Raw genomic sequence first — 15,684 nt, forward strand, 5'->3', positions numbered from 1 at the left:
ATGAAGTCTGTTGGGGATGAGAGAGCTTAGGAAGTGAGTCAGTTGTTGTTCGCTGATGATACAGCGCTTGTGGCTGATTCATGTGAGAAACTGCAGAAGCTGGTGAGTGAGTTTGGTAAAGTGTGTGAAAGAAGAAAGTTAAGAGTAAATGTGAATAAGAGCAAGGTTATTAGGTACAGTAGGGTTGAGGGTCAATTCAATTGGGAGGTGAGTTTGAATGGAGAAAAACTGGAGGAAGTGAAGTGTTTTAGATATCTGGGAGTGGATCTGGCAGCGGATGGAACCATGGAAGCGGAAGTGGATCATAGGGTGGGGGAGGGGGCGAAAATTCTGGGAGCCTTGAAGAATGTGTGGTAGTCGAGAACATTATCTCGGAAAGCAAAAATGGGTATGTTTGAAGGAATAGTGGTTCCAACAATGTTGTATGGTTGCGAGGCGTGGACTATGAATAGAGTTGTGCGCAGGAGGATGGATGTGCTGGAAATGAGATGTTTGAGGACAATGTGTGGTGTGAGGTGGTTTGATCGAGTAAGTAACGTAAGGGTAAGAGAGATGTGTGGAAATAAAAAGAGCATGGTTGAGAGAGCAGAAGAGGGTGTTTTGAAATGGTTTGGTCACATGGAGAGAATGAGTGAGGAAAGATTGACCAAGAGGATATATGTGTCGGAGGTGGAGGGAACGAGGAGAAGAGGGAGACCAAATTGGAGGTGGAAAGATGGAGTGAAAAAGATTTTGTGTGATCGGGGCCTGAACATGCAGGAGGGTGAAAGGAGGGCAAAGAATAGAGTGAATTGGAGCGATGTGGTATACCGGGGTTGACGTGCTGTCAGTGGATTGAATTAAGGCATGTGAAGTGTCTGGGGTAAACCATGGAAAGCTGTGTAGGTATGTATATTTGCGTGTGTGGACGTATGTATATACATGTGTATGGGGGTGGGTTGGGCCATTTCTTTCGTCTGTTTCCTTGCGCTACCTCGCAAACACGGGAGACCGCAAAAAAAAATATATATATATATATATATATATATATATATATATATATATATATATATATATATATATATATATTTAGAGTTGATAGAGATGCTCTGTGGAAGGTATTAAGAATATATGGTGTGGGAGGCAAGTTGTTAGAAGCACTGAAAAGTTTTTATCGAGGATGTAAGGCATGTGTACGTGTAGGAAGAGAGGAAAGTGATTGGTTCTCAGTGAATGTAGGTTTGCGGCAGGGGTGTGTGATGTCTCCATGGTTGTTTAATTTGTTTATGGATGGGGTTGTTAGGGAGGGGAATGCAAGAGTTTTGGAAAGAGGGGCAAGTATGAAGTCTGTTGGGGATGAGAGAGCTTAGGAAGTGAGTCAGTTGTTGTTCGCTGATGATACAGCGCTGGTGGCTGATTCATGTGAGAAACTGCAGAAGCTGGTGACTGAGTTTGGTAAAGTGTGTGAAAGAAGAAAGTTAAGAGTAAATGTGAATAAGAGCAAGGTTATTAGGTACAGTAGGGTTGAGGGTCAAGTCAATTGGGAGGTAAGTTTGAATGGAGAAAAACTGGAGGAAGTAAAGTGTTTTAGATATCTGGGAGTGGATCTGGCAGCGGATGGAACCATGAAAGCGGAAGTGGATCATAGGGTGGGGGAGGGGGCGAAAATTCTGGGAGCCTTGAAGAATGTGTGGAAGTCGAGAACATTATCTCGGGAAGCAAAAATGGGTATGTTTGAAGGAATAGTGGTTCCAACAATGTTGTATGGTTGCGAGGCGTGGACTATGGATAGAGTTGTGCGCAGGAGGATGGATGTGCTGGAAATGAGATGTTTGAGGACAATGTGTGGTGTGAGGTGGTTTGATCGAGTAAGTAACGTAAGGGTAAGAGAGATGTGTGGAAATAAAAAGAGCGTGGTTGAGGGAGCAGAAGAGGGTGTTTTGAAATGGTTTGGGCACATGGAGAGCATGAGTGAGGAAAGATTGACCAAGAGGATATATGTGTCGGAGGTGGAGGGAACGAGGAGAAGTGGGAGACCAAATTGGAGGTGGAAAGATGGAGTGAAAAAGATTTTGTGTGATCGGGGCCTGAACATGCAGGAGGGTGAAAGGAGGGCAAGGAATAGAGTAAATTGGATCGATGTGGTATACCGGGGTCAACGTGCTGTCAGTGGATTGAATCAGGGCATGTGAAGCGTCTAGGGTAAAACATGGAAAGCTGTGTAGGTATGTATATTTCGTGTGTGTGGACGTATGTATATACATGTGTATGGGGGTGGGTTGGGCCATTTCTTTCGTCTGTTTCCTTGAGCTACCTTGCAAACGCGGGAGACAGCGACAAAAAGAAAAAAAATATATATATATATATATATATATATATATATATATATATATATATATATATTATTTTTTATTATACTTTTATTATATATATATATATATATATATATATATATATATATATATATATATATATATATATATATATATATATATATATATATATTATATTATACTTTGTCGCTGTCTCCCGCGTTTGCGAGGTAGCGCAAGGAAACAGACGAAAGAAATGGCCCAACCCCCCCCATACACATGTATATACATACGCCCACACACGCAAATATACATACCTACACACACACATATATATATATATATATATATATATATATATATATATATATATATATATATATATATATATATATATATATATCTTTCTTTCTTTCTTTTAAACTATTCGCCATTTCCCACATTAGCGAGGTAGCGTTAAGAACAGAGGACTGGGCCTTTTTTGGAATATCCCCACCTGGATCCCCTCTGTTCCTTCTTTAGGAAAATTAGAAAAAAAAACGAGAGGGGAGGATTTCCAGCCCCCCGCTCCCTCACCTTTTGGTCGCCTTCTACGACACGCAGGGAATACGTGGGAAATATTCTTAATCCTCTATCCCCAGGGATAATAATAATCAGTTTGAAAGAAATATATATATATGTATATTTTCTTCTTTCATACTATTCGCCATTTCCCGCATTAGCGTTTGAGAACAGAGGACTGGGCCTTTGAGGGAATATCCCCACCTGGCCCCCTTCTCTGTTCCCTCTTTTGGGAAAAAAAAAAAAGTCTCCTTCCCAAGCTCACTTACTCTCACCACTCTCTTCACCCCAACATTTTTTTCTGAAAACCTCTACAAATCTTCACCTTCATCTCCAAAAGATAATGATCAGACATCCCTCCAGTTGCACCTCTCAACACATTAACATCTAAAAGTCTCTCTTTTGTGCGCCTATCAATTAACACGTAATCCAATAACTCTTTCTGGCCATCTCTCCTACTTACATACTTATACTTATGTATATCTCTCTTTTTCTACTTGTTATCACCTCCCCATTAGCGCCTTCACTGAAGTTCCCATTTGCTCCCTTGTCTTACGCACTTTATTTACCTCCTTCCAGAACATCTTTTTATTCTCCCTAAAATTTAATGATACTCTCTCACCCCAACTCTCATTTGCCCTCTTTTTCACCTCTTGCACCTTTCTCTTGACCTCCTGTCTCTTTCTTTTATACATCTCCCACTCAATTGCATTTTTTCCCTGCAAAAATCGTCCAAATGCCTCTCTCTTCTCTTTCACTAATAATCTTACTTCTTCATCCCACCACTCACTACCCTTTCTAATCAACCCACCTCCCATGCTTCTCATGCCACAAGCATTTTTTGCGCAATCCATCACTGATTCCCTAAACACATCCCATGTGAGAAACTGCAGAAGCTGGTGACTGAGTTTGGTAAAGTGTGTGAAAGAAGAAAGTTAAGAGTAAATGTGAATAAGAGCAAGGTTATTAGGTACAATAAGGGTGAGGGTCAAGTCAATTGGGAGGTAAGTTTGAATGGAGAAAAACTGGAGGAAGTAAAGTGTTTTAGATTTCTGGGAGTGGATTTGGCAGCGGATGGAACCATGGAAGCGGAAGTGAATCATAGGGTGGGGGACGGGGCGAAAATCCTGGGAGCATTGAAGAATGTGTGGAAGTCGAGAACATTATCTCGGAAAGCAAAAATGGGTATGTTTGAAGGAATAGTGGTTCCAACAATGTTGTATGGTTGCGAGGCGTGGGCTATGGATAGAGTTGTGTGCAGGAGGGTGGATGTGCTGGAAATGAGATGTTTGAGGACAATGTGTGGTGTGAGGTGGTTTGATTGTGTAAGTAATGTAAGGGTAAGAGAGATGTGTGGAAATAAAAAGAGCGTGGTTGAGAGAGCAGAAGAGGGTGTTTTGAAATGGTTTGGGCACATGGAGAGAATGAGTGAGGAAAGATTGACCAAGAGGATATATGTGTCAGAGGTGGAGGGAACGAGGAGAAGTGGGAGACCAAATTGGAGGTGGAAAGATGGAGTGAAAAAGATTTGGAGTGATCGGGGCCTGAACATGCAGGAGGGTGAAAGGCGGGCAAGGAATAGAGTGAATTGGATCGATGTGGTATACTGGGGTTGACATGCTGTCAGTGGATTGAATCAGGGCATGTGAAGCGTCTGGGGTAAACCATGGAAAGTTGTGTGGGGCCTGGATGTGGAAAGGAAGCTGTGGTTTCTGGCATTATTGCATGACAGCTGGAGACTGAGTGTGAACGAATGGGGCCTTTGTTATCTTTTCCTAGCGCTACCTCACACACATGATGGGGGAGGGGGATGGTATTCCATGTGTGGCAAGGTGGCGATGGGAATGAATAAAGGCAGACAGTGTGAATTGTGTGCATGGGTATATATGTATGTGTCTGTGTGTGTATATATATGTGTACATGGAGATGTATAGGTATGTATATTTGCGTGTGTGGACGTGTGTGTATATACATGTGTATGGGGGTGGGTTGGGCCATTTCTTTCTTCTGTTTCCTTGCGCTACCTCGCAAATGCGGGAGACAGCGACAAAGCAAAATAAATATATATAATCTCTCTTTTCAAACTAGGTATTCCCAATCACTAGTCCTTTTTCAGCACAAATCTACAAGCTCTTCACCATTCCAATTACAACACTGAACACCCTACGTACACCAATTATTACCTCAACTGCCACATTACTCACCTTTGCTTTCAAAGGGGGAGGAATGAAATGTATTTCGGGAAGCAGTGATGGCTTGCACAAAAGATGCATGTGGCATGAGAAGCGTGGGAGGTGGGCAGATTAGAAATGGTAGTGAGTGGTGGGATGAAGAAGTAAGATTATTAGTGAAAGAGAAGATGATTTTTGCAGGGAAATAATGCAAATGACTAGGAGATGTATAAAAGAAAGAGGCAGGAGGTCCAGAGAAAGGTGCAAGAGGTGAAGAAGAGGGCAAATGAGAGGTGGGGTTAGAGAGTATCATTAAATTTTAGGGAGAATAAAAAGATGTTTTGGAAGGAGGTAAATAAAGTGCGTAAGACAAGGGAACAAATGGGAACATAAGTGAAGGGGGGTAATGGGGAGGTGATAAGTAGTGGTGATGTGAAAAGGACATGAGTGAGTATTTTGAAAGTTTGTTGAATGTGTTTGATAATAGAGTGGCAGATATAGGGTGTTTTGGTCGTGGTGGTGTGCAAAGTAAGAGGGTTAGGGAGAATGATTTGGTGAACAGAGAAGAGGTAGTAAAAGCTTTGCTGAAGATCAAAGCCGGCAAGGCAGCGGGTTTGGATGGTATTGCAGTGGAATTTATTAAAAAAGGGGTGACTGTATTGTTGACTGGTTGGTGAGGTTATTTAATGTATATATGACTCATGGTGAGGTGCCTGAGGACTGGCGAAATGCTTGCATAGTACCATTGTGCAAAAGCAAAGGGGATAAAGATGAGTGCTCAAATTACAGAGGTATAAGTTTGTTGAGTATTCCTGGCAAATTATATGGGAGGGTATTGACTGAGAGGGTGAAGGCATGTACAGAGCATCAGACTGGGAAGAGTAGTGTGGTTTCGGAAGTGGTAGAGGTTGTGTGGATCAGGTGTTTCCTTTGAAAAATGTAGGTGAGAAATACTTAGAAGGAAATGGATTTGTATGTAGCATTTATGAATCTGGAGAAGGCATATGATAGAGTTGATAGAGATGCTCTGCAGAAGGTATTAAGAATATATGGTGTGGAAAGTAAGGTAAGTTGTTAGAAGCAGTGAAAAGTTTTTATCAAGGATGCAAGGCATATGTACGTGTAGGGAAAGAGGAAAGTGATTGGTTCTCAGTGAATCTTGGTTTGTAGCAGGGGTGCATGATGTCTCCATGGTTGTTTAATTTGTTTATGGATGGGGTTGTTAGGGAGGTAAATGCAAGAGTTTTGAAAAGAGGGGCAAGTATGCATTCTGTTGTGGATGATTCGGGTGAGAAACTGCAGAAGCTGGTGACTGAGTTTGGTAAAGTGTGTCAAAGAAGAAAGCTGAGAGTAAATGTGAATAAGAGCAAGGTTATTAGGTACAGTAGGGTTGAGGGACAAGTCAATTGGGAGGTAAGTTTGAATGGAGAAAAACTGGAGGAAGTGAAGTGTTTTAGATATCTGGGAGTGGATTTGGCAGCAGATGAAACCATGGAAGAGAAAGTGAATCACAGGGTGGGGGAGAGGGCGAAAGTTCTGGGAGCATTGAAGAATGTGTGGAAGTTGAGAATGTTATCTCGGAAAGCAAAAATGGGTATGTTTGAAGGAATAGTGGTTCCAACAATGTTATATGGTTGTGAGGCTTGGGCTATAGATAGAGTTGTGCGAAGGAGGGTGGATGTGCTGGAAATGAGATGTTTGAGGACAATATGTGGTGTGAGGTGGTTTGATAGAGTAAGTAATGAAAGGGTAAAAGAGATGTGTGGTAATAAAAAGAGTGTGGTTGAGAGAGCAGAAGAGGGTGTTTTGAAATGGTTTGGTCACATGGAGAGAGTGAGTGAGGAAAGATTGACAAAGAGGATATATGTGTCAGAGTTGGAGGGAATGAGAAGTGGGAGACCAAATTGGAGGTGGAAAGATGAAGTGAAAAAGATTTTGAGTTATCGGGGTCTGAAAATGGAGGAGGGTAAAAAGCATGCAAGGAATAGAGTGAATTGGAACGATGTGGTATACCGGGGTCGATGTGGTGTCAATGGATTGAACCAGGGTATGTGAAGCGTCTTGGGTAAACCATGAAAAATTGTGTGGGGCCTGGATGTGGAAAGGGAGCCGTGGTTTCGGTGCATTATACATGACAGCTAGAGACTGAGTGTGAACGAATATGGCCTTTGATATCTTTTCATAGTGCTACCCTGTGCAGATGTGGGGGGAGGGGATTGTCATTTCATGTGTGGTGGGTCAGCGACGGAAATGAATAAGGGCAAAGGGCGGACAGTATGAATTATGTACATGTGTATATATGTACTTGTCTCTGTGTGTATATATATGTATACGTTGTGATGTACAAGTATGCATATGTGCATGTGTGGATGCGTATGTATATAAATGTGTATGTGGGTTGGTTGGGCCATTTCTTTCGTCTGTTTCCTTGCACTACCTCACTAATGCAGGAGACAGCAACAAAGTATGATAAATAATATATATATATATATATATATATATATATATGTGTGTGTGTGTGTGTGTACGTGTAGGAAGAGAGGAAAGTGATTGGTTCTCAGTGAATGTAGGTTTGCGGCAGGGGTGTGTGATGTCTCCATGGTTGTTTAATTTGTTTATGGATAGGGTTGTTAGGGAGGTGAATGCAAGAGTTTTGGAATGAGGGGCAAGTATGAAGTCTGTTGGGGATGAGAGAGCTTGGGAAGTGAGTCAGTTGTTGTTCGCTGATGATACAGTGCTGGTGGCTGATTCATGTGAGAAACTGCAGAAGCTGGTGACTGAGTTTGGTAAAGTGTGTGAAAGAAGAAAGTTAAGAGTAAATGTGAATAAGAGCAAGGTTATTAGGTACAGTAGGGTTGAGGGTCGTCAATTGGGAGGTAAGTTTCAATGGAGAAAAACTGGAGGAAGTAAAGTGTTTTAGATATCTGGGAGTGGATCTGGCAGCGGATGGAACCATGGAAGCGGAAGTAGATCATAGGGTGGGGGAGGGGGCGAAAATTCTGGGAGCCTTGAAGAATGTGTGGAAGTCGAGAACATTATCTCGGAAAGCAAAAATGGGTATGTTTGAAGGAATAGTGGTTCCAACAATGTTGTATGGTTGCGAGGCGTGGGCTATGGATAGAGTTGTGCGCAGGAGGATGGATGTGCTGGAAATGAGATGTTTGAGGACAATGTGTGGTGTGAGGTGGTTTGATCGAGTAAGTAACGTAAGGGTAAGAGAGATGTGTGGAAATAAAAAGAGCATGGTTGAGAGAGCAGAAGAGGGTGTTTTGAAATGGTTTGGGCACATGGAGAGAATGAGTGAGGAAAGATTGACCAAGAGGATATATGTGTCGGAGGTGGAGGGAACGAGGAGAAGTGGGACACCAAATTGGAGGTGGAAAGATGGAGTGAAAAAGATTTTGTGTGATTGGGGCCTGAACATGCAGGAGGGTGAAAGGGGGGCAAGGAATAGAGTGAATTGGATCGATGTAGTATACCGGGGTTGACGTGCTGTCAGTGGATTGAATCAGGGCATGTGAAGCATTTGGGTAAACCATGGAAAGCTGTGTAGGTATGTATATTTGCGTGTGTGGACGTATGTATATACATTTGTATGGGGGTGGGTTGGGCCATTTCTTTCGTCTGTTTCCTTGCGCTACCTTGCAAACGCGGGAGACAGCGACAAAGCAAAAAAAAAAAAAAAAAAAAAAAAATATATATATATATATATATATATATATATATATATATATATATATATATTTTTTTTTTTTTTTTTTTTTTTTTTTTTTATACTTTGTCGCTGTCTCCCGCGTTTGCGAGGTAGCGCAAGGAAACAGACGAAAGAAATGGCCCAACCCCCCCCCCCCCATACACATGTACATACACACGTCCACACACGCAAATATACATACCTACACAGCTTTCCATGGTTTACCCCAGACGCTTCACATGCCTTGCTTCAATCCACTGACAGCACGTCAACCCCTGTATACCACATGACTCCAATTCACTCTATTTCTTGCCCTCCTTTCACCCTCCTGCATGTTCAGGCCCCGATCACACAAAATCTTTTTCACTCCATCTTTCCACCTCCAATTTGGTCTCCCTCTTCTCCTCGTTCCCTCCACCTCCGACACATATATCCTCTTGGTCAATCTCTCCTCACTCATTCTCTCCATGTGCCCAAACCATTTCAAAACACCCTCTTCTGCTCTCTCAACCACGCTCTTTTTATTTCCACACATCTCTCTTACCCTTACGTTACATACTCGATCACACCACCTCACACCACACATTGTCCTCAAACATCTCATTTCCAGCACATCCATCCTCCTGCGCACATCTCTATCCATAGCCCACGCCTCGCAACCATACAGCATTGTTGGAACCACTATTCCCTCAAACATACCCATTTTTGCTTTCCGAGATAATGTTCTCGACTTCCACACATTTTTCAAGGCTCCCAAAATTTTCGCCCCCTCCCCCACCCTATGATCCACTTCCGCTTCCATGGTTCCATCCGCTGACAGATCCACTCCCAGATATCTAAAACACTTCACTTCCTCCAGTTTTTCTCCATTCAAACTCACCTCCCAATTGACTTGACCCTCACCCCTACTGTACCTAATAACCTTGCTCTTATTCACATTTACTCTCAACTTTCTTCTTCCACACACTTTACCAAACTCAGTCACCAGCTTCTGCAGTTTCTCACATGAATCAGCCACCAGCGCTGTATCATCAGCGAACAACAATTGACTCACTTCCCAAGCTCTCTCATCCCCAACAGACTTCATACTTGCCCCTCTTTCCAGGACTCTTGCATTTACCTCCCTTACAACCCCATCCATAAACAAATTAAACAACCATGGAGACATCACACACCCCTGCCGCAAACCTACATTCACTGAGAACCAATCACTTTCCTCTCTTCCTACACGTACACATGCCTTACATCCTCGATAAAAACTTTTCACTGCTTCTAACAACTTGCCTCCCACACCATATATTCTTAATACCTTCCACAGAGCATCTCTATCAACTCTATCATATGCCTTCTCCAGATCCATAAATGCTACATACAAATCCATTTGCTTTTCTAAGTATTTCTCACATACATTCTTCAAAGCAAACACCTGATCCACACATCCTCTACCACTTCTGAAACCGCACTGCTCTTCCCCAATCTGATGCTCTGTACATGCCTTCACCCTCTCAATCAATACCCTCCCATATAATTTACCAGGAATACTCAACAAACTTATACCTCTGTAATTTGAGCACTCACTCTTATCCCCTTTGCCTTTGTACAATGGCACTATGCACGCATTCCGCCAATCCTCAGGCACCTCACCATGAGTCATACATACATTAAATAACCTTACCAACCAGTCAACAATACAGTCACCCCCTTTCTTAATAAATTCCACTGCAATACCATCCAAACCTGCTGCCTTGCCGGCTTTCATCTTCCGCAAAGCTTTTACTACCTCTTCTCTGTTTACCAAATCATTTTCCCTAACCCTCTCACTTTGCACACCACCTCGACCAAAACACCCTATATCTGCCACTCTGTCATCAGACACATTCAACAAACCTTCAAAATACTCATTCCATCTCCTTCTCACATCACCGCTACTTGTTATCACCTCCCCATTTACGCCCTTCACTGAAGTTCCCATTTGCTCCCTTGTCTTACGCACCCTATTTACCTCCTTCCAGAACATCTTTTTATTCTCCCTAAAATTTACTGATAGTCTCTCACCCCAACTCTCATTTGCCCTTTTTTTCACCTCTTGCACCTTTCTCTTGACCTCCTGTCTCTTTCTTTTATACTTCTCCCACTCAATTGCATTTTTTCCCTGCAAAAATCGTCCAAATGCCTCTCTCTTCTCTTTCACTAATACTCTTACTTCTTCATCCCACCACTCACTACCCTTTCTAAACAGCCCACCTCCCACTCTTCTCATGCCACAAGCATCTTTTGCGCAATCCATCACTGATTCCCTAAATACATCCCATTCCTCCCCGACTCCCCTTACTTCCATTGTTCTCACCTTTTTCCATTCTGTACACAGTCTCTCCTGGTACTTCCCCACACAGGTCTCCTTCCCAAGCTCACTTACTCTCACCACCTTCTTCACCCCAACATTCACTCCTCTTTTCTGAAAACCCATACTAATCTTCACCTTAGCCTCCACAAGATAATGATATATATATATATATATATATCTTTTCTTTTCTTTCTTTCATACTATTCGCCATTTCCCGCATTAGCAAGGTAGCGTTAAGAACAGAGGACTGGGCCTCTGAGGGAATATCCTCACCTGGCCTCGTTCTCTGTTCCTTCTTTTGGAAAATCAAAAAAAAACGAGAGGGGAGGATTTCCAGCCCCCCGCTCCCTCCCCTTTTAGTCGCCTTCTACGACACGCAGGGAATACGTGGGAAGTATTCTTTCTCCCCTATCCCCAGGGATATATATATATATATATATATATATATATATATATATATATATATATATATATATATATATACATTCTTTTTTTTTTTTAAACCATTCGCCATTTCCCGCGTTAGCGAGGTAGCATTAAGAACAGAGGACTGGGCCTTTTTTGGAATATCCTCACCTGGCCCCCCCCTGTTCCTTCTTTTGGAAAATTAAAAAAAAGAAAAAAAAAAAGAGAGGGGAGGATTTCCAGCCCCTCCGCTCCCTCCCCTTTATTCATTCCCATTGCCACCTCGCCACACACGAAATAACAACCCCCTCCCCCCTCATGTGCGAGGTAGCACTAGGAAAAGACAACAAAGGCCCCATTTGCTCACACTCAGTCTCTAGCTGCCATGTAATAATGCACCGAAACCACAGCTCCCCTTACATATCCAGGCCCCACACAACTTTCCATGGTTTACCCCAGACACTTCACATGCCCTGGTTCAATCCATTCACAGCACGTCGACCCCAGTATACCACATCTTTCCAATTCACTCTATTCCTTGTACGCCTTTCACCCTCCTGCATGTTTAGGCCCTGATCACTCAAAATCTTTTTCACTCCATCTTTCCACCTCCAATTTGGTCTCCCACTTCTCGTTCCCTCCACGTCTGACACATATATCCTCTTGGTCAATCTTTCTTCACTCATTCTCTCCATGTGACCAAACCATTTCAAAACATCCTCTTCTGCTCTCTCAACCACACTCTTTTTATTACCACACATCTGTCTTACCCTTGCATTACTTACTCGATCAAAACACCTCACACCACATATTGTCCTCAAACATCTCATTTCCAGCACATCCACCCTCCTGCACACAACTCTATCCATAGCCCACGCCTCGCAACCATACAACATTGTTGGAACCACTATTCCTTCAAAAATACCCATTTTTGCTTTCCAAGATAATGTTATCGACTTCCACACACTCTTCAACGCTCCCAGAATTTTCGCTCCCTCCCCACCCTATGATTCACTTCCGCTTCCATGGTTCCATCCGCTGCTAAATCCACTCCCAGATATCTAAAACACTTCACTTCCTCCAGTTTTTCTCCATTCAAACTTACCTCCCAATTGACTTGACCCTCAACCCTACTGTACCTAATAACCTTGCTCTTATTCACATTTACTCTCAACTTTCTTCTTTCACACACTTTGCCAAACTCAGTCACCAGCTTCTGCAGTTTCTCACGTGAATCTGCCACCAGCGCTGTATCAACAGCGAACAACAACTGACTCACTTCCCAAGCTCTCTCATCCACAACAGACTGCATACTTGCCCCTCTTTCCAAAACTCTTGCATTCACCTCCCTAACAACCCAATCCATAAACAAATCAAACAACCATGGAGACATCACACACCCCTGCCGCAAACCTACATTCACTGAGAACCAATCACTTTCCTCTCTTCCTACACGTACACATGCCTTACATCCTCGATATATATATATACATATTTCATTATACTTTGTCGCTGTCTTCCATGTTAGCGAGGTAGCGCAAGGGAACAGACGAAAGAATGGCCCAACCCACCTACATACACATGTATATATATATATATTTTGCTAGAGGATCCAGTTATGACCAAAACTCCAGAATAAGGCTGGGCCTTAACTGAGATATAGAGGTTAATGAAAGGGAACACGAAGAGACGAGACATTACTTATGAATTTTGGAGGAAGTGAAAAACTTGTCTTTCAAATTGTGCCAGGTCACAGTTATTTGGAAAAACATGAGAAATCCAAAGCTTCAAGGTATAGAGAGAAAACAGTTATCAAAACGGCCCACCCTTGAGCTGCCAATGGCTACACAGTTATCATGTGATGCAGCACCTTAACAAGTATTGCATGGTCTAGTAAGTGGTGGAGTTATACAAGCAACCAACTCTCAAGAACAAAATCTAGTGTAGCTAGTGGTAAGGTTATACAGGCAGCCAACTCTCAGGAGCAAAATGCAAAGTAATAACTACAGAAAATATGTCAGAAGGGATGCATCACTTTCAGGTATGAGAAACTCTCTTACACATATTTAATTTCAATATCCTTTAACACATGCAACCAAAGTCACTAGTGATTTCTCCTCATTCCACCTATGACTCATCAAGTAGAAAAGCATCATCCATGGACAGTATTTAAGATGTTCCACTTTAATTCAATGAAGATTACCTATAACCTTTATCACTCTAATCTCAAATGTATTCCTCTTCACACAAACAGTAATCCCTCATGCATGACTGAATGCCCTTTGGCCATTATGATTTGACCTTAAAGGTCATACCATTGTGTTTAAGGGTCACACTGTCATGCACAAGGGTTGAACCTTTGATTTAAGGGATTAAATGACCTTAGAGAGCCTCACCTGTTTCCTGGCCTTCTTGACGTCTTCGCCCTTCTCGCGGTGCTTCTTTGGGACATGACGGCCTCCAGGTGAGGGTGTGCGTGACCTGTTGGTCGAGTAGGGCACATACAATGAAGCTGAACTATTGTAGGCAGAGTCCCCTCCGCCCATACGCCCATTCCTTGCACCCAGGCCTCGCCCGGCACCTAAGGACTCGCCCCCAGTCACTTTCAGGTAGTAGCTCTCCGAACACGAGGCTCCACTGCTTGGAAAATAGGGGTGTTACTCCAAAGGTAAAACATGACTTGAATGAAAGGAGAGGCATTAGACCGAGGATATGACAACACTTGGAGTGTCAAGTGTCAACCACTTCTTTGTTCTTAAAATTTAGAAATTCAGAATCGATTAACTAATCAATAAGGAGAAAAAGAAAATCTGCGGGAACAAAGCAGCATTATGAATATACTATACTTAAAAGGTATTACGGGAATCTGCCTGCTCAAGGTTGTACCACCAGTGAAAAGTCATGTTTGGCAAGGTTGTATCAATGTGAGTACAGACTTGTCACAGAAATTCTCACTCCAAAGGAGTCCACATTTCCCTGGCAGCAGGAGCATTTAGAAAGGTCCTGTGTAGCACCAAGAATCTTTCGTACAAGCTAATCCTGCACTAATTATAAATAAAGTAAAAATAAAAATGACAATCATTTAGCCATCAAAGGTATTCTACCCCACCAAAATTTTACGAATCTGTACATCAAATTTTTCTTCAGTATAATCCGTGTTCTTAAATCTTGATGTAAAAATGCACATATCTGTACATAACTTTTTATTCTTTCAGTATTATCTCTGTTCTTGAAATCATGATGTAAAAATATACTATCTCAGTCCCAGAGCATAGGGGAGAAAGAATATAGCTCACATATTCCCTGCATCAAGCAGAAGGCATCTGAGGGGGGAAGGAGCAGGGTTGCAGAAATCATCCCCTCCTGTATTATTTTCCTCTATGGCTCTGTCATATCTTCTTGACACTACCTCACTCATGTGGGAAATGTTGCTCATATATGAAAAGATGGGAACATCGGTGAAGGGGGCAAGTGGGGAGGTAATAACAAGTAGTGATGAAGTGAAGAAATGGAGAGTATCTTAAAGGTTTGCTGAATGCATTTGATAAGAGTGGCAGATATAGGGTGTTTTGGTTGGGGTGGTGTGCTAACTGAGATGGTCAAGGAGAATGGTTTGGTAAGGAGAGAAGAGGTGGTGAAACCTTTGCAGAAGAAATCCGGCAAGGCGGAGGGTTTGGATGGTATTGCAGTGAAATCCATTAAAAAAAGGGGGTGACAGTGTTGTTGATTGCCTGGTAAGGATATTCAATGTATGTATGGCACATGGTGAAGTGCCTGAGGAATGAGAGAATGCATACATGGTGCTATTCTAAAAATGCAAAGGGGACAAAGGCATAGGTTTGTTGAGTATTCCTAGGAAATCATATGGGAGGGTATTGATTGAAACAGTAAAGGCATGTACAGAGAATCAGATTGGGGAAGAAGAGTGTGGTTTCAGAAGTGGTAGAGGATGTATGGATCAGGTGTCTGCTCTGAAGAATGTATGTGAGAAATACTTAGAAAAACAGATGGATTTGTATGTAGCATCTATAGATCTGGAGAAGACATCTGATAGGGCTGATAGAGATGCTTTGCGGAAGATTTTAAGAGTATATGGTGTGGGAGGTAAGTTATTGGAAGCAGTGAAAAGTTTTTACCAAGGATGTAAGGCATGTGTATGAGTAGGAGGAGAGGAGAGTGATTGGTCCCCAGTGAATGTCAGTTTGCGGCAGGGGTGTG

General features: G+C 42.4%; 1 protein-coding gene across 2 annotated transcripts in view; it reads right to left on the minus strand.

Annotated features, from left to right (window-relative positions):
• Nucleotides 1-15,684, minus strand: part of LOC139756542 (galanin receptor 2a-like) — a 175,539-nt gene that overhangs the window by 50,127 nt on the left and 109,728 nt on the right. Inside the window, exon 6 of one of the 2 annotated variants that reach the window (XM_071676115.1) lies at nt 13,863-13,947. In XM_071676115.1, the coding sequence (XP_071532216.1) occupies nt 13,863-13,947 (85 nt within the window). Of the gene's footprint in view, nt 1-13,862; nt 14,104-15,684 lie in introns of both variants that reach the window. The other variant, XM_071676106.1, reaches the window with a different exon arrangement.

Source organism: Panulirus ornatus, chromosome 2 (genome assembly GCF_036320965.1).
Source record: "Panulirus ornatus isolate Po-2019 chromosome 2, ASM3632096v1, whole genome shotgun sequence".
NCBI classification, from domain to species: Eukaryota; Metazoa; Arthropoda; class Malacostraca; order Decapoda; family Palinuridae; genus Panulirus; species Panulirus ornatus.